Below are 24,761 nucleotides of genomic sequence, written 5' to 3'. Positions count from 1 at the left end.
CATTGAAGCCAATGAAGACAAATTATACTACCATGCAGAATATTTCTAATTTCTGAATAGTTGGGAGCTATTTCTTCTTGACTTAGAAAGCATTTTCCACAAAACTCTTAGGAATTAGAAAGGGGAAAATGTCATTTCTTTTGAGGTGGTCTCTGCTTACTCCTCTTTATGAAATCTGCTTCCACCTCTGTTGCTGTTGAGATTCAGGAACTCTCTAGAAAGCCATGCTTGCAGCACTGAACCTTTACAGCTGAATTTACAAAAGGCCCACGTCACTCCAGTTCTTTTCTTTCTGTAGCTAGCTTTGAGTATCAGTTGGTTATGAGGCTGATTTTTGTGTCTCAAGAATCTGTTATGGGTCCTCTGTTAGTGCCTGGATCTACCCAGATAAGAGAGATGTGGTACTAAGCCAGCACCTGCCAAACATCATCATCTTCTTCCACTGGAACAAGCCACAGCAAGTTTTCCCTTGATGTCAGGGTTTTCTTTAGCTTTGAAAAAGTCTGTTGCAGCACAAGACTTTTGGGCACAGTCTCCTGAGTTTTACGCAGGTTCTCTATCTGAGGATGTTTCAGGCATGCCCTCGTGAGCAAAGGTAAAAAAACCTGAGAGGTCTTCAGGTCCAGAAGTCTTGGCACTATCCCAGAAAGGGAATAAACATGTAAGCCCAAGAACTGTGTGGCCAGGGCACTGTTGAGTCTGAAGCCTCTCTTGGCTTTTCTTGTATTGCCAACTCCCTGTTTTTCTGCAATTGTGGCTCACGTGGGACCTGTAGCACCATTACCAGAACATATGGCTTCGCTACTGGCTAGAGGAGATAGTGCTCTTCTCTTTCTAAGAGAATAATTCATCTGCCATATTTTTTCTGCTGAGAGGAAAATACTGTATTAGTCATGAATAGTGTGTCTGTTTCCTTCAACAATAGTAAGTAGATACTGGGTTTTACCATTCTAATATTAATGCAAAGCTAAGTTGTTGGGTTTTGTTTTTTTTTTGAGGTCAGCTTCAAGGATATGCTGTAAATATTTGTATTTAAATTTTAGTTTTCATTAGTCACTAGAGTTTGTTGGAAATTTTTTGTCTAAACACTTTCATTAAAAAATGCCAACTCAGCAAACCAATTTTTCTCCCCAGAAACTTTGTTAGTCCTCTCTGAAATGTTCCTATCTGTGTAACCTGATGTTTAGGGCACTTCTGATTTGGAGCAGGTCTCCTACATCCCAGGGGGTTCCCTAGCTGCTAGGCTAATGGGTATTCTGGGATTGGTGCTCTCATTTCTGTGAAAAATGTCAAAAGGTCTGTTTTATTTTGAAACAGAACAAAAGCAAATTCCAAAATCTCAAAATTTGGGGGGAAATGGAATCCTTGTTTTCTAGCCAGAACTATTTGTTCCAGCTTTCCAAGCACAAAAATACATGAGGCAATGTAGATCTTAAAATGTAAACTGTCATTAAGTACAACTGAAGTGTTACAATTATTGCTGTTTTTAATTTGACTTACAAGCTTTCAAAATTGAGCTCATCGAATGCTGAGTCTGGAAATTCAAATACTCCACTTTTGCCCACTGTAATCAAGACTCCAGAAGCAAATGAGAGGCTAGGGAAGAATATTCAGGCACTCTTGATGTCCGATTCACCAGTAAATGGTACTACCTCAGCAAGTAAGTGTGTGGAAGTTGTCTGGTTTTACAAGTGGTTATTGTGTGTTATGATACCTGATGTGAAAACTGTCACAGAAGTTACTTTAGCATTAAAACTGAATAAAAGGGCAAGTAACTGTGAGGAATTTTTTTGTTTATAGTATACTAAGTATAACTTGAGCTGCTTAGATGTGTGATAAAATAATCAAAAGCATCTAAGGGCTTGTCTACATGAACACTTAGTTTGCAGCAAGCTTGGGTGTAACTATAACCTGCCAAACAACCTGTCTGTGTGGACCTTGCTGCCATACACTTAAAGAAATCCCTCATGCATTCTGATCTACTCCCATTTCAAAGTCGTGTAGCTGAAAGTGCACTAGGGAGCTTTTAGTCTGCAGCAGACTTACACCTCAGCTTGCAGCAAACTGTCTGTGTAAACACTCCCAAATGACTTGGGAGCCTAAAGGCCAGATCTACAAAGGTGTTGAGGTGGTTAAAGATGCAGGTAGGTGGTTAGTGGGATTTTTCTAAAGCACCTGAATAAGACCTATATTTCAAGTGCTTTTGTAAATCCCACTAAGCACCTAGCCATATCATTAGTACCTTTGTAGATCTGGCCCTTAGGCTGTCAAGTCACTTAATCTTATGAGTAAAATATTCAACAACATAGAATCATAGAAATGTAGAGCTGGAAGGACCCCCGTACGTATGTTATCTAATCCAGTACCCTGCTCAGAGGCAGGACTAAGTATTATCTGGACCACTCCAGTTGGTTGTTTTGTCTAAGCTGTTCTTAATAACCTTCAGTGATGGAGATTTCACAACCTCCCTAAGTAATTTGTTCTAGTACTTAACTACCTTGACAGTTAAGAAGTTTTCCTAATGTCTAACTTAAATCTCTCTTCTTGTAGTTTAAGAGCATTGCTTCTTGTCCTGTCCTCAGTGGATAAGGAGAACAATTCAGCACCCTCCTCTTTATAACAACCTTATATGTACTTGAAGACTGTTTTGTCCCCCCCTGAGTCTTCTCCAGACTAAACAAACACAGGGCGTTTTTTTTTTCCGGATTTTCCTCGAAGGTCATGTTTTCTAGACCTTTACTCATTTCTGTTGCCCTCCTCTGGACTTCCTCCTGTTTATCCACATCTTTCCCGAAGTGTGATGCCCAGAACTGGACACAGTACTCTAGTTGAGGCCTTATCAGTGTTGAGTAGAGTAGAACTACTTCTCGCGTCTTGCTTACAACACTCCTGCTAATACATCCCAGAATGATGTTAGCTTTTTGTTGAAACAGTATTACATTGTTGACTCATTAAGTTTGTGATCCATCTCTTAAGACAGATGCTTTGTGGAGTAACTGAAGTTTTCTCTTACTCTCCTCCAGATTCACTCTAAGACTCTTCATTTTTCTTCTTTAGGTCCAAAGATAACTTCCTCTGTCACTGCGGGAGTTGCCAGTTCATTATCTGAAAAAATAGTTGACACCATTGGAAGTAATAGACCAAATGCACCTTTGACATCAGTTCAAATTCATTTCATTCAAAATATGATACAGGAAACGCTGGATGATTTCAGGTAAAGTCTGTTCATGCAGTGTTTGGAATATTTCATTGACTTGATTTTTTTAAACTGAATTTTATAATTTTATAAGAAGTATTTAATACAAACTCTGGATGGCAAAACAAATCATTCAGTTTTGGATAATCAGAATTCAACTTTTCAACTAAAGTATGGTAAATATGCTGTAGATATTTCCATTGGTCATCAAGCTGTCTTACTAATATTAGGGTTTCTGTTAGGACTGTCAAGCGATTAAAAAAATTAATCATGATTAATCGCACTGTTAAACAATAATAGAATACCATTTAAATATTTTTGGATGTTTTCTACATTTTCAAATCTATTGATTTCAATTACAACAGAGAATATAAAGTGTACTTTATATTTTGATTACAAGTATTTGCACTGTAAAAAAAAAAAAGAAATAGTATTTTTCAATTCACCTAATGCAAGTACTGTACTGCAATCTCTATCATGGAAGTTGAACTTACAAATGTAGAATTCCGTACAAAAAAACTGCATTCAAAAATAAAACCATGTATCTAAAATTTTAGAGCCTGCAAGTCCACTCAGTCCTACTTGTTGTTCAGCCAGTCGCCCAGACAGACAAGTTTGTTTACATTTGCAGGAGATAATGCTGCCGGCTTCTTGTTTACAATGTCACCTGAAAGTGAGAACAGGTGTTCTCATGGCACTGTTGTAGCCAGCATCACAAGATATTTACATACCAGATGCGCTAAAGATTTATATGTTCCTTCATGCTTCAACCACCATTCCAGGGGACGTGCGTCTAGGGTTGCCAATTTTCTAATGGCACAAAACCAAACATCCTAGCTCTACCCCTTCCCCAAGGCTCCGTTCCACGCTTTCTACGTTCCCCTTCTTTCGGTGGCTTGGTCTCCCCCACCTTCACTCACTTTCACTGGGCTGGGGCAGGGGGTTGGGGTGTGGGAGGTGGCTCCATGGTGGGGGGTGGGGCGAGAGATTGAGAGTGCGGGAGGGGGCTGCGGGTTGAGGCAGGGGGTTGGGGTATAAGAGGGGGTGAGGGCTCTGGCTGGGGGTGTGGCCTTTTGGGTGGGGCCATGGATGAGGGGTTCAGGGTGTGGCGGGGGGCTCTGGGCTGGGGCAGGGGGTTGTGGTGCAGGGGGGCCTTAGCTGTGGGTGCAGGCTCTGGGGTGGGGCTGGGAATCAGGAGTTTGGGGTGCAGGAGGGCGCTCTGGGTTTGGGGGGGCCTCAGGGCTGGGGCAGAGGGTTGGGGCTCGGGGTTGGGGAGTGGGCTTATCTCGGCTCTTGGTCAGTGACGCAGCGAGGCTAAGGCAGGCTCCCTGCCTGTCCTGGCTCTGCACTGCACTCTGAAAGTAGCCAGCAGGTCCAACTTCTGGGTCAGGGGGCCAGGAGGCTCTGCGCGCTGCTCTCGTCCGCAAGCACCACTCTTGTAGCTCCCATTGGCTGCAGTTTCTAGCCAATGGAAGCGCAGAGTCAGTGCTCGGGGCAGGGCCGGAGCCGCCGGGGTCCCTTTTTGACCGAGCGTTCCAGTCAAAACCAAGATGCCTGGCAATCCTGCGTGCATCCATGCTGATTATGGGTTCTGCTCGACAACAATCCAAAGCAGTGCGGACTGACACTTGTTCGTTTTCATCTGTGTCAGATGCCACCAACAGAAGGCTGATTTTCTTTTTTGGTGGTTTGGGTTCTGTAGTTTTCTGCATCAGTGTCTTGCTCTTCTGAAAGCATGCGCCACACCCAGTTCCTCTCAGATTTTGGAAGGCACTACAGATTCTTAACCCTTGAGTTCAGTGCTGTAGCTATGTTTAGAAATCTGACATTGGTGCCTTCTTTGCGTTTTGTGAAATCTGCAGTGAAAGTGTTTTTAAAATGAACATCAGCTGGGTCCTCATCTGCGACTGCTATAACATGAAATATGTGGCAGAATGCGGGTATCACAGAGCAGGGGACATACAATTCTACCCCCAAGGAGTTCAATCACAAATTTAATTAATGTTTTTTTTAAAACAAGCATCATCAGCATGGAAGGCAGGTCCTCTGGAATGGTGGCTAAAACATGAAGGGGCATATGAATGTTTAGTATATCTGGCATGTAAATGCCTTGCAATGCTGGCTACAAAAGTGCTGTGCAAATGCCTGTTCTCATTTTCTGGGGACATTGTAAATAAGAAGAGGGCAGCATTATCTCTTGTACATATAAACAAACTTCTTTGTCTTAGCAATTGGCTGAACAAGAATTAGGACTATGTGGACTTTAGGCTCTGAAGTTTTACATTGTTTTCCTATTTTGTGTTTGAGTGCAGTTATGTAAAAAAAAATCTACGTTTGTAAGTTGCACTTTCGTGACAGATTGCACTCCAGCACTTGTATAAATACTATTTCTTTTGTTTATCATTTTTGCAGTGCAAATATTTGTAATCAAGAATAATATACACTTTGATTTCAGTTACAACCCAGAGTACAATATATATGAAAATTGTAGAAAAACATTCAAAATATTTTATAAATTTAAATTGATATTCTATTGTTTAACAGTGATTAAAACTGCAATTAATCGCGATATAATTTTTTGAGTTAATCGCGTGAGTTAACTGCGATTAATCGACAGTCCTAGTTTCTGTATCTCCTATCACTGAAGTATCAATGGTCCCAATATTGCAAACTTGTAAGCCTGTGCATAACTTTATTCATGTGAGTAGTCCTATTGATTTCAATAGGTTGATGCCACAATGGGGACTACTCATATGAATAAATTTGACATACGTTTGCAGGGTTGGTAAGCTACATGCTTCTTGGGTAAGTTAAGGTCTACATGATGAGTTCCTTAGTAGATTTTATGGAATCTTCTGTTGCTTCTTCCTTCTCTAGAAATAGGAGTTTCTGCTTTGGGTACTAACAATTTTGGGAGATGATTTTTTTTTTTTTTTTTTTTCCCTCTGGGGCCCAATCCAACTCATAATGAAATCAATGGAAAGGCTGATACGGACTTCAGTTGCAGTTAAATCAGGTTTGATATGGCTCAAGTTAGAGTGGGAAAGATTGTTACCATCTTAACATTTTTGAAATGATGCACTTAAATAGAGATCACTAGAGCATTCATTTTAATATGTCAGGTGTTGCTGAGACCTATTGAAGGGTTTTTTGTATCTTATACTTTGCCTTCACTTCTGCTTTTTTATTTTTTGGTGGAAATTTATTGAGCCAATCACAGTGTATATATATAATTTTTTTTAAACAAGAAAATAAATTGTTCAAAGCAATGCTTTGAGCTTTTCTCAGGATCTAGATAACTGCAAAGCTATTAAATCAGTTATGTACTGCAGTATTGGGTGCAGCTCTACACAAAATGAAGCCTGTATTGTAAATGAAGAACGTTGATTGGCATACATTTAGTTGTGCGTGTGGAGCTGTTACTAAAAGTTCTCTCACTTTATGAAAACAGAATGCCTCCCTAAAAGCCGAAGGAATGGCTTTTTAAACAGCTTAGCTCAAAATATAGGAACATTCACCATAAACCTCCTAACTCATTGTATCGTGAGTCCAGTGCATTGCATTTGTTGGAATTCGAGATTTTGGAAATGAAGAGGAAAAGAAACACTAGATGACCTAGTGGATTTCCCTGCTGGTAGAAAATTGTTCCCTACAATTTATTTTTTAGTGTTGCTTCCCTGCATTGTTTTTGTCCGAAGAGTCGGTCTTCTATTGGGAAACTGAGGAAAATTTTTCTGGTGTGACATTCAGCCTGACCTTTACTCTTTCTTGCTTTTGGCTTTAACTCAACCAGTTTAGCCCATGTTAAAGGCAGTGTGCCTTGTGATTATTAAGTTTTTAAAACCAGTTAGTTGGAATTTGTTAGCTAACGATGCACCTTCAAGTCCTAGCCTAGACAAGTCTAGTCCTAGCCTAGACAAGGCCGACTGTGACTAAGGCAGCAATGTTTGCAAAGAGCCTGATACAGCTCCGAGGTGTAAACTGCCCCATTCATTTTAGTGGTTGGTAAGGCAGATAACAGTTGTGATATTTCAAATGTGAGCATTGTTAGGTATTTCACTGCTCATCAAAGCATGTAAGAAAGGAGAGGAAATGCTAGTCTACGCTACAAAGGCTTTGCTGGTACAGCTGTGCCAATGCAACTATACCAGCAAGGCCTCGTAATGTAGACTCAACATATTCCAGCAAAAGGAGTTCTTTTGTCAGTATACTGAAATCACCTCCTCAAATGACAGAAGCTGTATTGGGTGCCAAAGGACTCTTGGCAGTATAAGCTGTGTAGGGACAGGGTTTTTTGCCAGCATAGCTATGTCAGGAAGAGGTGGGGTTTTTCAACCCCCTAACACACTTACCTGTGCTGGCAAAACTTTGTAGTGTAGACTTGCCCCAGTAACTTCATGAAGTTCCACAGTTGTGTAGGGTTTTAACAACACCTGGTTGGGTTGAAATGGAGAGGAGGTGGTTTTAGACTCCTAGAGGGGCTCAAGCTAGCTGTGACAGATAGTTTAACTAAGGATTTATCCACCCCTGGAAATATCCCAAAATATCTATTCCTGAATAATTATTATAGATTGGTCCCTCAGTAGTCCTTCTTTGCACAGGTTTGAACCTGAAGTGTTTGATCACTCATTGCCGGGAGTTCTCAGAACAACAAAAAACCCATCAGGGTTCTGGAGGGATTAATTTAGAGCTTATCTACACCTCAGAATTTACCAAAATAGCTACTTTGGAATAATTATTCAGAGATAGTTATTTTGGTATAAGCTCCCATGGGACGACTTACTCCAGACTGAAAGTGCCTTTTGTAAATTGGACGAAGGCACTCTTATTCCAGAATAAGAGTATCCACATAGGGACTTATCCCAAAATAACTCTTCGATAATTATTCTGATATAGCTATTTTTCATAAATTCTCAGGTGTAGACAAGACCTAATTTAATCCCTCCAAAACCCCAATGGGTTTTTTGTTCTTCTGAGAACTCTCAGCAATGAGTGATCAATGGTACAATCGAACCAGACGTGTGCAAAGGAGGACTATTGAGGGACCGAACTAGGATGTGATGGGTTTGTTTTTTCTCTTTGCATTCCAAAATTTTTGGAGTGTTGTGGGGAGTGTCTGTATCCCCCACTTTTACTCCCATTTTCTTTTACAAACTTGGGTCTAACTTGTTGTGCAGTATCACCTCAGGTCTTCCTTATTCTTTTCAGCCTGCACCAGCACTCTTACGTTTGTGTTGGCTTTGGTTCTCTCTCCTCCATAGTCCCCCTCCTTGGACTGAGAATGTCACTTTGGATTCTTTCAAGCCACACATCTCCGAACATGAGCCTGGGCTTGTGTTAATTTTTATTTTTTTTAAACAGATCCTTTGTTGTTTTTTTTTACATAGCACTCCCTAAAGTCTTAGGTTATTTTGTGTCTCTTTCAAAGGTCATTTTATATTATTTCTATAGGCTGTTTATACAGAGATGTGGCACTGATTTCTACACGGATTTTCTGTTGAAAAAATTGCAGGCCAATTATATAGATGGAAATTAATAATTTTCACACAACTTTACTCTAAATAGAAATGTTCTAAATTGTTTTGGTTCTTGTGATAGTCTTTCTCATATGTATACAACATTGTATAATCTTCTCTTTTTTTATTATTCAAAACATTTTCTGGGGTCTCACAGTGGCTTTGCTGTGATTTGACAGAACTATTGCTATGCTATTAGCAAAAACTACTTCTCCTATGACACTGATTAGTGTCATTCCACCTACTCCAGAAGTGCCTCTCTCTCTCCTTTTTTTTTATGTATTTCAAGAGAAAATACCATAGCTGCTTATGTTTATAACCTCCAGGATTTAATCAAGAAATACAATAAAAATGTATATATTTTCCTCCTGTTCGCAGTCTTCTTCTTGTCTTTCCCCTTTCTTTCCCCACCCCCAATTCTTAAGAAAAAGGTTCAGCTTCCTCTTCTGTAACTCTAGGGAAGTCATCCCTCAAATGAAGAAAACCAAAGCAAAACCTTCAGTTCCTTATCAAATAAACCAGGGAGCATGGAAGGAAATTGAGGCAAGGTGGCTAATGGTGGAAGCTCATTGTGTGCCAGGAGGAATATGTTTGAGTGAGGAGAGGAAGGGTGGGGAGTACCTGCCACTCTTGTTTCAGCCACTGAATTTTAGCAACCGCACAATGTAATGGTATATATTACCTCTTGGGTCTGATAAATTTTTATTTCTGCATCTTTTAAAAGGTTCTGAAAGTAGGAATCTGTGGGAGGCTCTTAGTTTGTGGAAGCCAAGGGCTTGACTCTCCCACAGCTAACTTTTAATACAATTTGGTTTGAACATTTCAGTGCCAAGGGAAAAAAACGGGGAAATCAAAGAGAAATGGAGTATCTATAATTGTCTGTGATGCAAGTCTAAAATATTTGCATGTATATCGACCCAGCTCCCACTAACTTTAGTTTTAGATCATTGATATTTGTAGTGGGAGAAAAGCAGTCTTGGGCTATGACCCAGAAGTTTTGACCCTTTTATTGTAGATGTATTGATTGGCCTCTTAGAGAGGGTACAGAACCCCTTGGTCAGTTCCTGAGATTGGCATATGTTCACTTGTGATCCAAATCTTTGGATCATTAGAAGAGTCTGACCATTAGAATAGTAATTAAAACAAATTTCTCTTATCATTCTTCCAGCCTACAGCACTATATCCTCCTAATGTATTTATAATTGTAGTTGAATAGAATATAAGGGCCATCTTTCTTTGCACTTTCAGACTTTGAAATGTAATTAGTTGTTTGTGTAACAAAAAACCCCACATAAAACCCACAGTAGCATCAGTTGGAATAGCAGAAGCACGTTGTGATGTTACTTTCCAGGCTTAGGTTTGGAAATGATTTTAGGGATACCACTCCTCAAACAGGTAGAGATTAGTCAGAATCCCTATGTATCTTCCTTGATGATGCTCAACTCTTGTTGAGTTTACACAGCTTTTTTTGTGTGGAAAAACTTGTTGCATACTTAAGACTGTAGAATTTTTGCACGTAATGTCTTTGTTATTTATGAAAAATACATAATATCCTCTCCAAAATTACAGCACTTACTGGGTACACATTTTCTGAGAATATATAGATAAATCTATTAGTTTAAGTTAATTTTAACTTAAATGGATCTTTTAAGAAATTTAGCATTTGATGTCACTCTCGTTTGTCTTTGATGATTTTAATAACTAATGTAGAATCAAGCTTCCTATATAGTTGAAACTCCTTAAAATCACTTGAATATGCAGCATTAGACAACTTTTTAATAGGATCAGTGGCCATTTTTGCTGGGTTTGGTTTTGGTTTGTTTGTTTTTTTGACTGAAGGTTTCTTTCAGCAAAGGTTGAGAATTACTTTACTACAGAGAATCTCACAAATAACTGCTCTCTTTGGAAATGGCTGCCATCTCCAATGTTTTCAGTTGAACTAAGGGCACAGGCTGCCATAAATAATGATGGCCACTGCCTCCATTTACTTGCTTCACACAGTGCAAATCTTTGCTTTCTTACAGCGTAGAGGGTTCTGTGCTGCCAGAGAGCAGCTTGGCATCACTTCTATTGTGAACAAGAGGAGGTGGCCATTTTGAAAGAGGGTATTTTAACGGAGGGCATTCTCTGTCTCCTTGAGAATAATAGGAGGTGGCATCCATTTTGAAAGAGGGCAGTTCTTTGAATGATTTCTCCGAACAAGAGGATCATTCTTCCTCTGCTCCTGTAATGTGCATTCATGAAAATAGTGTCAAAAATTACAATAATCCTGACTACCTTTCAGAAAGCTACCCATTGATACGTGTCTCTTCAACAGGGGGAATACTTGTGTGCATGCAGGGGAATTTGGGGGTATCAAAAGATGAAATTGAAGGGTGGTGGCATGTGTGCAGGGGACTATGGAGGATGAGGGTTTGGGGAAACTGGGGTGTACATGCTGGCTGTTTGTGCTGCTCTGACAATGCAAAGCATCTGCAAAGTATGTTTAATTTGTCGGTGTGTTCTCGCTGCTTTGAATCTGGCTCTAAAAGATACTGCATATTTTCAAATCATTAGCAATATTACATGTAACATCCTCTGAGTTGCTTGTTTTGTGTTTTTATCTATGAATTTTTTAATTAAAGAAAAGAGTTTCTCTGGAAATTTATGTTAAGATGAAGCTCATCAGTTTACTATGGATGGCAGATCCCTTTAAAGAGCCTAGGTTTAAGGAGTGCCCATTTTGTAAAGTACATTTTCTAGCATCAAACCTACAGTTAATCAACTGGGGCCTCGACTGGGAGACTCTGCTCTGATCCATACTTTATGGAGTCAGCTAAGATTTTTTAGGAGAAATTCTAAGTCAGAATAAGTTGTGAGCCCTTACTCAAAATCTCAGACTCTGGATGTCTCGAAGTTTGGTGCCAAGAGATCCTGACTGTTGAGGTGGGTTGGATGGTGTGAAAGGCCTCTGACTCTCTTCTGAGTATTCTTCAAAGACTAGAAATTCAGAGAGGAAAGATGGAATTACACCTCTGCTCCCCAGAATCCATTTTATCTCCAAGTAAACTAAGAATAGTGGATTCATTAAGGTCCCAATACTGAGATTCTCAGGTTGCTAAGTGCAAAATTCTTATTTGAGGGACTTCTCTGTGCTGGGAGATAGAACTCAATGCCAAAGATTAAGAACCCTTCCAGTTAAAGATCTGTACTGACACTACTCAGAAGGGTTAGGGGAAGGTTACTTGCCAGTAAAAGGAGGTCTTCAAATAGCTCATCAGTATGGTTTCATATTCTCCACTCTCTTGGAGTTTATTGTAGAGTCTTAGGAAATGAGGACAAGGAGGTCATGCCTTCGTACATCATTTGACCTAGAATATGCTGTGGTCTTGGAAAAGTCTGCATGGCCCATCGTAATCACTGTTCCAGACCATAATGCAATCTGTAAGTACCTTACACAAGAGTGGACCTGTATTCATAATCTTCTTTAATTCCAAGTAGAGGTAAATGACTTTCATTTATTGAGCATCATCTTTGTGCATCGTACTCTGTGAATGAAGGAGGCTTTTCTCCTCCAACAAGGTTAACATTCAAATTGAACACTAAAAATACAGTCCAAATCTAAGATAAACCTATGATGCATCAGATGAAACGCCAATCTTGGGATCACTGATTAAAAATAAAAATGTATTTTTGTTGGCATTCCTGGTCCTGTTAGCAAACAGAGGACAAGCTCTCAAATGTTCTGTATTGCTCTGCTCTTGAAATCCTTTTTCAAGGATCATGAGCAAGGATTCATATAATCACTGGATGAACTGTTCTTGCAGAAACTTGGGAGTAGCAAAAGACATGAGCCATCCTGAATGACTTATTACAATTCTACTTGTCTTTCTGCACCAGGTAGTAGTAGGGATAGGCATTGTCCTTATTCCTGTGTCCAGGATATCCTATAGCGTTATAAGACCATTGGTTTTTTGGTTTTGTGTGTGTGTTTGGGGACTAGAGGAGAACTACTGTCTTTGTGGAATTGATGGGAAAGGTGTCATTTGGGACTTTTTATACTTTGTTCCCCCAGAGAAGCATGCCACCGAGACATTGTGAATTTGCAAGTGGAGATGATTAAACAATTCCATACGCAGTTGGTATGTACAAAGAACAATATGAAAATGTATATAAGTAATGCTGAAGTGTGCCTGCTGCTTTACAGATAAAACTGAAAGCTAGATGCATGCCTTACAACCTAAATAGAAAACATACAGAGAAGGGAGGGGGAAACACCTACATATTAATAGATGTATTAAACTGTTTCAAGCTAAACAAATGAAGTATTGAAATCTAGTAGACTGCCAAAAGGCAAATGAAACTAACCAATAATGTTTTGATACATGGGATACCAACCAGAGAAATTGACTAGCATTGGCTTCTTTTTTCTCTCTCCCTCCCTTTTTTAGGCTCTGCTGAATGCTAGCAGAAGCAGACCTATTTTCATGCTCTGAACTAATGCTAACTATACAGTATAACACAGAACACTGCTCCATACGGTGATGGTCTTCCTACTTAATATCCTAAAACAGATCTAATTACTTGCATATTATGTTGTTAAAACTATTTATTTCTTACCTTGTCCATATTCATCTGGAGAGAAAGCACTGCACTGGGACTCATGAGATTGCCATTGACTGAACTACTGTAGGGCAAACACTAAAGAATTCACATGAACTATATTTTTATTGAGCTTACAGGGGCTCAACTTGAAATGAGACTCTGAGACCTCTAGTCTGAATGTCTTGGTTTTGCTGTGAGCAGAGGGGGAAACAAATCTTTCCATTAATGAGGGAGGAAGGTAAATCTGAGAGGGAATGTCTCCCTGCCTTCACCACTTCCCCACATGTGATCATTTTAGAGTGGATGTCACACAGGAAAACAGTGTGTAGGTGGGGACATCTTTATAGTGGAACAGGGTGGGAAGACAGAATGAGCAACTTGGAATATGGCGCACATGATGATTTTTTTATTTTAGATGCTCGAGGGAGTAGTTGGTTGTTTGAGATGCCAGTATAGCCCTGACGTTTTTACTCTGTTAGGCTAGATCCAGCTAACGGATTCATGTGAGCAGATATCTGGGCATGCATGAAGCTCCAGTGATTGCGCCATGGGTCTCGGCCCAGGCACAATAAATTGCAAGATTGGGGCCTTAACACAGACATGGCTCCAATAAATGAAAATAAAGATACTTGACTGGGTGAGAAGAAGAGAGGAAGGACTATGGTAACACGAAATAAATATTGTTAGTTACCTTGGCAACAGAATTTCCTTTCAACAACCATTACAATAGGACACTGTAATGCATTATCACTGCATTAGTTGTTGCTGTGATAATTATAGCATCTGAGTGCTGATGAAGATCCTGCAACTTGTAGAACATACTCTTTAAAACAAAGCTATGATGCAAAATATAATTTGAAATCATCCAACATTACAAATCTTGGGTTTTATAAAAAAAATAAGAAAATTCACTTAACATCGTTGGGTTTTTTTGGTAGTTTAAGCAGAAGAATCAACTAGTAATTGAAGGGGTTGCTTACATGCTGAAATGGAGTAAGGAAATACATTAAGAAATTGAAAGTCTAATCTGTTTTTCAAATTAAGCTAATCTATTTATAAATTTTAAGATTTTTCTGCTATTTGGCCTACATAAAAAAATCTTTAGTATCCAGCATTGGTCATTCTTCTTTTAGTGGAAATTGAAAAATATATTCCCCATCTTAACTGGGACAAAAGTGTACTTTGATAAAATATCCATTAAAGAATAAGGAATTAATGACAGAAGTACTGTACCCCAACAAGAAAGAGTCATGTTAGTAACTTATCAAAAGGTTGGGGTTTTTTTATTTCTTTGTGAAAAAGATACAGTATATTATCAGGTTGTTGTCATTTACATTAATTTTCATCTGTTCAAAAGAGGAAACTGCAGAGAACAAAATTTGAAAAGTAAACTTTAGCTGTTGATAATGAGGGTTTTTCTCTTTGTCTCTAGAATGAAATGCATGCCTTGCTTGAAAGATACTCTGTAAATGAAAGTTTAGTAGCTGAAATTGAGAGACTACGAGAGGAAAACAAAAGACTGAGGACCCACTTCTGAAAGGTCCACACAGAGCTTATTTTGTTGGCATGAACTTAATGAATTTTGTACTTTAGCCTTCAAGATGTCATCTACCAAACATTGAAATCCTGTATGAAGACCAGTATTGTTTTCTTGAACTCAGAAAACCTCTTCTTTTAAAAATAAATGTTATAAGACAATACTGAACTGTAAAATTTTTAACAAATCTGCACTAATAACTGCTGTAAAGAATGTGTTCGTATCTTTATGGTAAACTGACTTGAAATACATGTGTTGTCTAACAGGAAAGCTAACAGGATACGTATTTTATCGATGCTTTAGCTGTCCACAAAGTGCCTTTTATAAATTAAAAGGAAACAGGACAAATGTATTTTCCATAAGAATTTTTGAGATATACCTGCTGTCAGAGCTCTGTAGACTGACACATTATTTTACGCTTTTGTCAGCAGCAGTCTTTTTAGCTTCAGTATTTCAACTATTTTTGTGGAAAACCGCATTCTTTTCCGTATGACATTTAGAGTTTTGTTTCTGCATAGCTGGAAAAAACAGGGAATCTACTAGTAATTATTTAACATGCAGTTATAAATAACTCAAAACTTTTCCTATATGGAGCAAAACTTGGGTTCAGTCTTGGAAATATTAATGAATGTGATATCATCCTCTTGCTTGTGTTTTTTTTAATGGTTTTTATGAGAAGTGTGTGCTCTTCTGCCACTGATTCTTCCTCTCCCTTCGCTTTCCCCTCTCTCACCCCCGCTTATAAATGTTAGATTTTTAGGATGAGTTTGTTAAAATTCAGTTGTGTAAACTAGAATCCTTTCACTTACATAAGTCTGAATATTTACATAATTAATGGCATATCGAATAACTTACCCAGTTTCATTGACTATAACTTGTATCCTTTGAAGTGTTCTGAGTGAACACACTTAACCAGTGGTACTATTTACCACTACTGTAACTTTCTTTTGGCCATGCTGAATACCAAATTTAATTCATTTGTTTTAGCTATAAGCTAACATGACTGCATGTGTCATGTCAGTACTGACTGTTTAGTCCAGCAGTATAACACTGCCAGGCCTATTCTTGCAGTTCCTAGTGAGGCAAAATATCTGAAGTGAAATGCTGGCCCTGTTGAAGTCAATGGGAGTTTTGCCAGTGACTTCATTGAGGCCAGGGTTTTGCCCAGAATCACACCAGTGAAAGTGTTGCCTCGGCAAGGGCTGATTAGGTTCTGCTACAAGTGCCTTTTGCAGATGATGATCTGAAGATCTTAAGATACCCACAACCATTACATGATGATCCAATTGCAAAGAAGATTTCAAAAAAGAAAATACTGAGAACACAAGAGTTCATTAGCTACAACATGTAACGTTTATCTCCAGCATGACATTCTTCCAATAAATAAAAAAGCCATAACAAAACAAGTCTGTCACTTACTTAATACATTGCAAAGTTTGAAACATGCAAGAATGTTATTTGAATCTTATCACCATCTTGAACATGATTTTTTTTTTTAAAAGAGAGAAGCATAAGGGAGCGGCTCCTGTATTTTTTTTTTACAAGCTAATTAAATTATTTTGTTCTTCTAAGAAAAATAGAATAATATTGGTGTAACCCTCAACATTATGATCAGGACTTGAATATCAGTTCGTAGTTTATTGCTACTATGTTCAAAAGTTTTTTAAAAGTATTTCTATATTGAGTTGAATTCAAGGAAGCAGAATAAATTAAACTTATTGCAAATAATGTACAGATCACATAGTATTTTGTAAAGCTTTTGTAAGATTGTAGGATGAATAAGCAATTTCTGACATTCAAATTACTAGTCAGAAACTTGTGAAAAAGATGGTGGTTAAAAGTGTGGTAAATCTTTCACAGTTCTACAGCCTGCATTGTTAAGCTGATGTAGCACCCAAACATGTCCAGACTGTTCCCAAAGTGTTCACACCAGGATGGCCATAAAATAGCAGGGAATTGGAAGAGCATCCTGAGTATTTGTCTGCAGATGTCACCAAGACTTCTACTTTTTGAATCAGAACCCTTCGTAAACTTTTCTGTGCTTCTGAACAAAGGACATTGCAACAACAGTGATTAAAGGAAGAAAAGGTTTTTGACCTTTGTCCTAGGGCTTGTTTCCTTATCTCAGGATTAACGTGTCACTGCTGACTAGCAGAGACACCCCAGCAATCCTGATAGCCCCTATGGGGGCAAAAAGCATATTTTACTTGAACACAGATCTGAATTGTATTTTAAAATAAAATTGTTTGTTTTAACTTCTAGAACAAAGCACTTGTGGTTAAACCCCCCCATTTTTTTGTGTGTGTGGGAATAATGATGTAGATGTGTGTATGAGTCAGGAAGAAGACTGCAAACTAGGGATGGGCCATGTCAGCTCCAGAAGTCTCATTGAATCCCACCTTGGAATCCCTTTTTGAGTCTAGTTTTGCCATATCTCCCTCTACTTTTGAATCTGGCAGGTATCTAAAGGAATTGGTGTTATGGAAATGCTGTTTGTACCATGGGATTCTGGAGTAATAGATATATCGGACTTGGAAATGGGAACAATTATGACAGGATTGATGGCCATTGCTGAAGAGCATTTTCAAATAAATGTTTGTGGGAAAGGCAGAGTGCATGCTCTCTACCACCCTTCTCAGGTACTGGTGAGTCTGGGATCCTAGACTCTCCTCCCTCCTGTGCAGTCATTCCCTGGACTCATACATACTTCCTCTTCAAAAAATAAACAGTTTAATTTTTTTCCCTTTCTCTGGGTTGATAGCAAGACAGATTTTAGGGTGAGTATTTCCCATCTGGGAACCTGGATTCTGGAATTTGACATATATAATATAATCAGCAGTGCATAGAATATATATGCATCTTTAAAATTGGTGTCAGGCTGATTTTTTGACAGTGCAAAGAAATGAGTCTTTTTAAAAGATTTTACTTAAAGGCAGGGTCATTGACTAAATATATTTAGACACCTGCTAAGATGCAAACCAGTACTACTTTTCCAAGAGGCTGTCACCTATGTTTGAAGGTTAATATTTCTCAGAATATTTGAACTGTAGCATGTGGTTCGTGATCATTTGTTGGATGTTTGGGGAAAGGAGGGGTAACGTTCAGTTTGGGGCCAAAAGTCATATGTTTTATACCACATTATTCTAAAATATTTTTGTTTCAATAATAGCATGAAGTAGAATTTCATCTTCTCGGGAATAAAAACTGTTAGATGATATTTTGTAATAAAGACATCAGTACTAAGCAGCTACGGATAACCTAAATTTACACTAGGAAAAAGGAAACCCGTTAAGATGTTAAAACAATTGTCAATGTAAAATTAGACTTTATGTTCTCTGAGATGTATTCTATATATAATGTCAAATATAATAATCTCTCAGTAAAGGTGATATGCCCCTTGTGCTGTGGGTAATCTCAAATGTAGGAAGTTATTTCAACAGTAGGGTAAAAATACACATTCAGCCTTATGAACCCACAAACAATGGTAGTGGTGGATTTATGTAAAAATGCATGTTTCTTTTACTTATAAAGGTAGAATCACCATGATTTGGTGACCATCACAGCCACTAATGATGAAATAGATAATGGTTCCAAGACTTGGAATTAAGCTATTTGAGAAGGCAGGTTAGAAAACAAGAGAACAGTTTTACAGTATTTGACTGCATTTGGTCCCAGGTATTAACTATATGAAAGAGGACTACTCTGACCAGAACATAGAGCCACAAATTCTCTCTTACTAGAAAAAATACACATTGGATCAGTAGGACTAGCAAGCTGTACAGTTGCAGAGAAGATACCTTTAGCACAATGCAAGACTGCCCCTCTAATGACTGGACCATTCAAATGACAGCTGTTTTTATAGCTAAAAAAAGTTACACTGCTAGTAAGCCAAACAGTGCGAACAGTCTGAAATCTAAATTGAAATAATCACTGTTGCACTAGAGTTTAAAAAAAGAGTTGGGTCCTCAAACTGACCAGTTCTAGCTGCATTGACATCAATGGAGTAAGTGAAATCAGAACTGGGCCCTGGGACAGATGATTGGGATCTCAATAAGGATTATTAATCTAGGTCCCCAAATATGATTTATGTTCAGTGTGTTAAAACAGCAGTTCTCAAACTGTGGGTTGGGACCCCAAAGTGGGTTGCAGCTCTATTTTAAGGGGGTTGCCAGGGCCAGCATTGGACTCCATGGGACCTGGGGCTGAAGCTGAATCCTGAGGCAGCAGGGCTCATGTTCCAACCAGCTATCCGCTATTGCCACAGTACACTACCTAAACAAATAAGGGGGCAGGAGATCCCCAGCGTTGTGTATGGAGCCAGTTTGCCTCTGTGAATGATGCATCGCACATCATATCCTTTTCTCAGCAGCCTATCTGCCTGGCACAGAATGTGATCATAGCTTCTCTGAGCAGGAACTTTGCAATTGATCACAAATGGGAGTTGCACAACATGATAATCACTGACATCTTGGGGTACACCAATGCTGAGTGCATCCAATATTCTCCAGGGGTGACTTGGTGCCCACTCACAGGGCAATGCTTTGGTCATCAATTGGTCAGACTGGATGAACTATCCCTTCCCCCTCTCCCCCACACTCCTACCTTTCATCCTCCACAAACTCCAGCAGGAGAGAGTTATGGCTATTCTGATCACTCCACACTGGCCTCGCCGATTCTGGTTCCCTCTTCTCCACATATCAAAACCGCCTCCACTCCTGCTCCAGACATTTCTGGAACTGCTGACACAACACAATGGCATCCAGATCCATGGACAGCATGGTCTTCGGATAGACACCTCCATTAGCATGAGAATGCTCATTAGCAGGTCCTCTCCAGTAGCTGAAAGGACTCCATGAGGTGATTCTATTAGGCCAAATGGCAAGGTCTTGCCCCCCAAATTGTGATAATCTCCATGCTCTTAGACAACTTCCTCCACCTGAAAGCCTCAGGAATCACTCTCAGCTCAGAGTGCATGCAGCCACCATTAGTACTTTCCATCCTCCAGTGGAAGGGCATTTGATTTTCATCCAACCTTTGCCCAATTCTGCAAGAGCCTTTTACATAAATATCCACCCATTCAGCGTATTGCTCCCCAGTGGAACCTCCACCTAGTCCTTAACTCTTTAATGAACTCTCCCTTTGAACTGCTTGCCTCCTACCCCCTGTCTCTCTTCTCCATGAAGGTCACTTGTTGCCATTACCGCAACAAGGAGGGTTGGTGAGCTGGGAGATATGGCAACCCCCCCCTTTCACCACATTCCATAAGGACAAAGTGTCATTGCAACTGCATCCCAAGTTTCTGCCAAAGGTGATTTATCAATCACCATTTCCACCTCAACCAACCCACATATCTGCCTACCTTCTTTGCAAAACTACACACCTCAAACGAGGAATGGTGGTTTCATTCCCTCAATGTGCATAGAGCCCTGGCATTTCACCTATAAAAACGACAACCCATTGCAGAAGTCTTCCAGGCTCTTTGTTGCCATAGCGCAGAGAATTAAAGGCCAGGCCATTTCCACCCAGAGAATCTTTAAGTGGGTCTCAGGGTACTTTACACATTGCTATCACTTACCAGGCTGCTCCCCACCAGATGGGATACAAGCCCATTCCACAAGAGTGCAAGCATCAGCCATAGTTGCTCTCTATAATATGCTCCTTGCAGACATATGTAAGGCAGCTAGGTAGAGTTTGGTACACACCTTTTCCTCTCACTATGCTCTGGTACATGATTCTGCAACTAATATCTCATTGGTGCAACAGTTCTCTGTTCTACAGTTCTGCCATCTTCCTTGCACCCTTCTCCTATCTAGGTAGGTACTGCCTGTCAATCACCTTCAGTAGAATACAATAGAGACCATCACTCGAAAAAGAAGAGAAGGTTACTTACCTGTAACTGGAGGTCCTTCAAGATGTGTGGTCCCTATCTGTATTCCACTTCCCACCCTCCTTCCCCTTTAGTGTGGCTCTGTAGGTCTGCAGTGGAGAAGGACCTGGCAACATAGTTGGTCCGTCTCACTCTTTACTGCCTTGTGGTTTCACCAGAAGCAATACAAGGGCACATGCACGGACTGATAAGCAATACTACTTTGAAAAGTTCCCACTCCAGACACATGGTGCATGTGCATAACCCTCAATGGCATACAGATAAGGACGACACATCTCAAAGAACCTCCAGTTACAGGTAAGTAACTTTCTCTTGTGATTTATACAGGTGTACAAATTCACGGACAACATACAAATCAGTTCCCTGTCCACAGACCCATTCTTAATTGGCCAGCTTCTGGAAAAGATTTATACCCACCAGTTTTTCAAAATCAAGAACTTTTGAACCTAATGCATATAATTGCTTATCCAGACTCAAAATGGACAAGGTTCTGCCAGAATTTTACCACCATGGTACAGACTTGCAAAAATCCAAAACTTCACTGCATCAATCATTTCCCAGCAGTGGCCATGCATAGCCTCTCATCTGCAGGAGCTTGGATTACTGGTGCATTGGGTCAGCCCCAGAATGCAGTTTGTGTTGCTTCACATTCATGCATTCTTTATTAATTCATCACACAAATAGGGGGATAACTGCCAAGGTGGCCGGGGAGGGGTGGTTGAGGAGAGAAGGACAAGGCCACACAGCACTTTAAAAGTTTAAAACTTATTGAATGCCAGCCTTCTGTTGCTTGGGCAATCCTCTGGGGTGGAGTGGCTGGGTGGCCGGAAGCCCCCGCACCGTGTTCTTGGGCGTCTGGGTGAGGAGGCTATGGAATTTGGGGAGGAGGGCAGTTGGTTACACAGGGGCTGTAGCGGCGGTCTGTGCTCCTGCTGCCTTTCCTGCAGTTCAACCATACGCTGGAGCATATTAGTTTGATCCTCCAGCAGCCTCAGCATTGAATCCTGCCTCCTCTCATCACGTTGCCACCACCTTTCAGCTTCAGCCCTCTCTTCAGCCTGCCACTTACTCTCCTCAGCCCTCCACCTGAGTCTGGGTTGACTAAGTCCACCAGCATGGACCCCAGCTGCAGCAAGATGGCCTTCGCTACGACTTTGTAGTCTGTGCTGAGGAGTGAGACAGGACGCCAATTCCATAAGTCGCAGATGTCCCCCTTCTTCAGCAATAAGGTGAGCACAGCTCGCCTGCATGAGAGAGAGAGGACCCCACTCTCCAAAGACTCAGCCCAGATGGTGACTAGGTCCGGGCTGAGGACATCCCAGAACATGCGGTAGAACTCCATGGTCAGCCAGTCCATGCCCAGAGATTTATTGGTGGGCATGCGGCGGAGGGCTTCTGAAAACTCGGCCAGAGCAAGAGGCAGCTCTAGCCGGTCTCAGTCGCCTGCGCTGACCATTGGGAGTCCATCCCAGAGCACTCTGCAAGCATTAAGATCAGTCGGATCTGGGGAGAAAAGGCCTGCATAGAAGGTCCTGGCTCTCCCGCACATCTCCACCAGATCCGTGAGGGGGGTGCTGTCCTCTTCCAGAAGGCCGGTGATTGGCCCCCCTCCTTTTCTCCAGGGCATAGAAGAAGTGGGAACCGCAATACATCTCCCGAAGGAGGCGGATGCCGGATCAAACAAAGGCACCCTGGGTCCGATGGTCTTTGAGGGACCAAGAGCTCCTCCCATGTCTCCCAGCCATGCTCTGCAGAGGGATGGATCCTCGGGGCTGGCGGCCAGACCCCTCTCCAGCTCTAAGACCTCCCATTCCAACTGCTCTATCGCTGCATCCCTCCATCAGCTGGGGCCTCGGGTGTAGTCATGGCAGAAGAGCCGGGTGTGCACCTTCCCCATGTCCCACCACCACCACGCTGAGGGAAAGGCACCCCTCTGCCCTTGCCAGGACAGCCAGAACTCCCAGAGGGATGCCACGAAGCCCACATCCTCCAACAAGCTGTTGTTAAAATGCCAATAGGCCAGCCCCGGCCTCTCCGCACAGAGACTGGCCATCACGGTGGCTAGATGGTGATCAGAAAATGGGGTCAGACGGATGCTGAAGGAGTGGGCCCGTGAAAGGTGGAAGCGTGACAAGTAGATGTGGTCCAACCGGGAGTGATGCAACCGATAGGCCTCCACCCGGACAAAGGTGAACATCAAGACATCGTCTGGGTGGTGGTCGCGCCAGATGTCCACCAGGGAGTGATGGTCGACAATCTCCCAGAAGATGTCCATTGTGGCCGGGCACTGCTCGGTCCCCGAGCTGTCCCACTCCTTGAGGGTGGTGTTAAAATCCCCACCCAGGACCAGGCACTCGCAAGGATCCAAGGAAGGTGGATGCCTGCTGATAGAAGCGCAGCCGCTCCGGGCCCAATGTCGGCGCATAGACGTTGACCACGATCACCTCCCTGCGGACCTGGAGGTTCAGCAGGCGGCCCGGCCCAGCCCCAGCGACCCCCAGCACCTTGTGCCATAGGCTGAGGGAGAACAGGGTAGCCACTCCAGCTGTACAAACTGTGAGATGACTAAAGTAGACCCTGTCCTCCCATTCCAGCCGCCAGCTATCTTCAGCGGCTGGATCCATATGGGTCTCCTGCAGGAAAACTATAGAGTACCCCCTCTCCCGAAGGAAGGAGAGCACTTGTCACCTGTGGAGACCCATCCTACAGCCCCGGGTGTTCAATGTTGCAAAGATGATTGGTGCCTTGAAGAGGGTTGGGGGGGGGGTCCTCACCAGCAGGGATGCTCACAGCCCCCTTTGGGCCGCGCAGCAAACCATGACCTGCCATGTAGGTGAGCAAGGAGTCATGGAAACTGCGGACTTGCTGGTAGGCTGCAGTGGCCTGCTTCCCGGTCCTTTTACCCTCCCCCATGAGGGTCCTTGCGGCCTGGAGGATTTGACGAAAATCCCCCCATCACTGGAGAGCAAGCTGCACCTTGTTGCAGGAGCCATGGATGTCTTCTAGAAAGTCCTGCAACTCCTCTCGCAGCGTGTGTGTGTGGGGTGGTGACTGGCCCGGGGCCGTCCTCCGGCAGGGCTCCTGGCACAGCCCCGTGGCCCACCGAGACGGGCAGGCAAGGGGCGGACCGCCGACATGGTGCCCTTTGGACCACATGCCTTGCCTGAGACCCTGGCTTAATGGAGGGTGGCGGAGGGAAGATAGCAGCCCCTAGTGGGTCAGGACAGGGAAACACGAAGGCCGCTCATAGCATATCAGGGTTGGAAGGGACCTCAGGAGGTCATCCCTGGGGGTCATCCTCTGAGAAAGGGAAGGAGGCAGCTCCAGGGGTGGCAATAGCATTGTGGGAAGTGGAGGGGGTAGGGATAGGGTTGCCATCAGGGGCAGGGCAAGGGTCAGGGATAGGGGCAGGGCAGGCATAGAAACAGGGTTGGGGAGAGGAGCAGGGATGGGATCCTGGGCCCCAGTAGCCGGGCCGCTGGGAGGTAGCCCCTCTCGGTCAGGCTCAGGAGTCTGGGGGTTAGGAAGCGGGCCCACTGCTGGGCTCAGGCTCTTTGGTGAGTGTGACAGCCATGGCATCAGGAGGTGGATGATCTTTGGTGGGGTCCCCTGGGTGGGGCCCAGGAAGGAGGTCGGTTGCCCCGCACCACTGAGGGATGCCCCTGGTGACTTGGGCCCCGGCCGTGAGGCACTGACTGTCGCCTCAGATGCCATCATCGGGGTGCCACCTGTGGCTGGGCAGATGGAGGAATCCAGGGGACCCTCGCAGGCGGGAGCAGAAGCAGTGGTTTGGGGAGGGAGCATGGGGAATGCAGGGCCAGGGTGAGGTCACACAGATTGAGGCCCGATGGCAGAAGGTTGTCACCCCCCTGGGTGACCGGGGTCAGACCCAGGGCCTTGATCTCCTCTTAGACGGAAGGGAGATCGACTTCCACTACCCCGGTGTTCTCCCCCCCAGTGCCCGAAGTGATGCTCGCCTCGGGGCTCCAGATTTTAAGGGGGCAGGAAAGCTCCCTCGGGGGCCTCCGTGGGAAGAGACTC

At 42.3% G+C, this 24,761-nt stretch overlaps 1 protein-coding gene across 4 annotated transcripts in view; it reads left to right on the top strand.

Moving 5' to 3' along the window:
• NEDD1 (NEDD1 gamma-tubulin ring complex targeting factor) overlaps window positions 1-15,345 on the top strand; it is a 57,705-nt gene extending 42,360 nt beyond the window's left edge. For 3 of the 4 annotated variants that reach the window (XM_073327474.1, XM_073327476.1, XM_073327475.1), the window contains exons 12-15: window positions 1,504-1,660; window positions 3,058-3,214; window positions 12,767-12,833; window positions 14,729-15,345. In XM_073327474.1, coding sequence (XP_073183575.1) covers window positions 1,504-1,660; window positions 3,058-3,214; window positions 12,767-12,833; window positions 14,729-14,833 — 486 coding nt within the window. In that variant the 3' untranslated portion in view covers window positions 14,834-15,345. Of the gene's footprint in view, window positions 1-1,503; window positions 1,661-3,057; window positions 3,215-12,012; window positions 12,136-12,766; window positions 12,834-14,728 lie in introns of those variants that run through there. The other variant, XR_012156706.1, reaches the window with a different exon arrangement.
• Window positions 15,346-24,761: the final 9,416 nt, after the last annotated feature.

This window comes from Lepidochelys kempii, chromosome 1 (genome assembly GCF_965140265.1).
Source record: "Lepidochelys kempii isolate rLepKem1 chromosome 1, rLepKem1.hap2, whole genome shotgun sequence".
Lineage (NCBI taxonomy): Eukaryota > Metazoa > Chordata > Testudines > Cheloniidae > Lepidochelys > Lepidochelys kempii.
The sequence above is the reverse complement of the archived record's forward strand: the minus strand, read 5'-3'. Positions and strand labels throughout refer to the sequence as shown.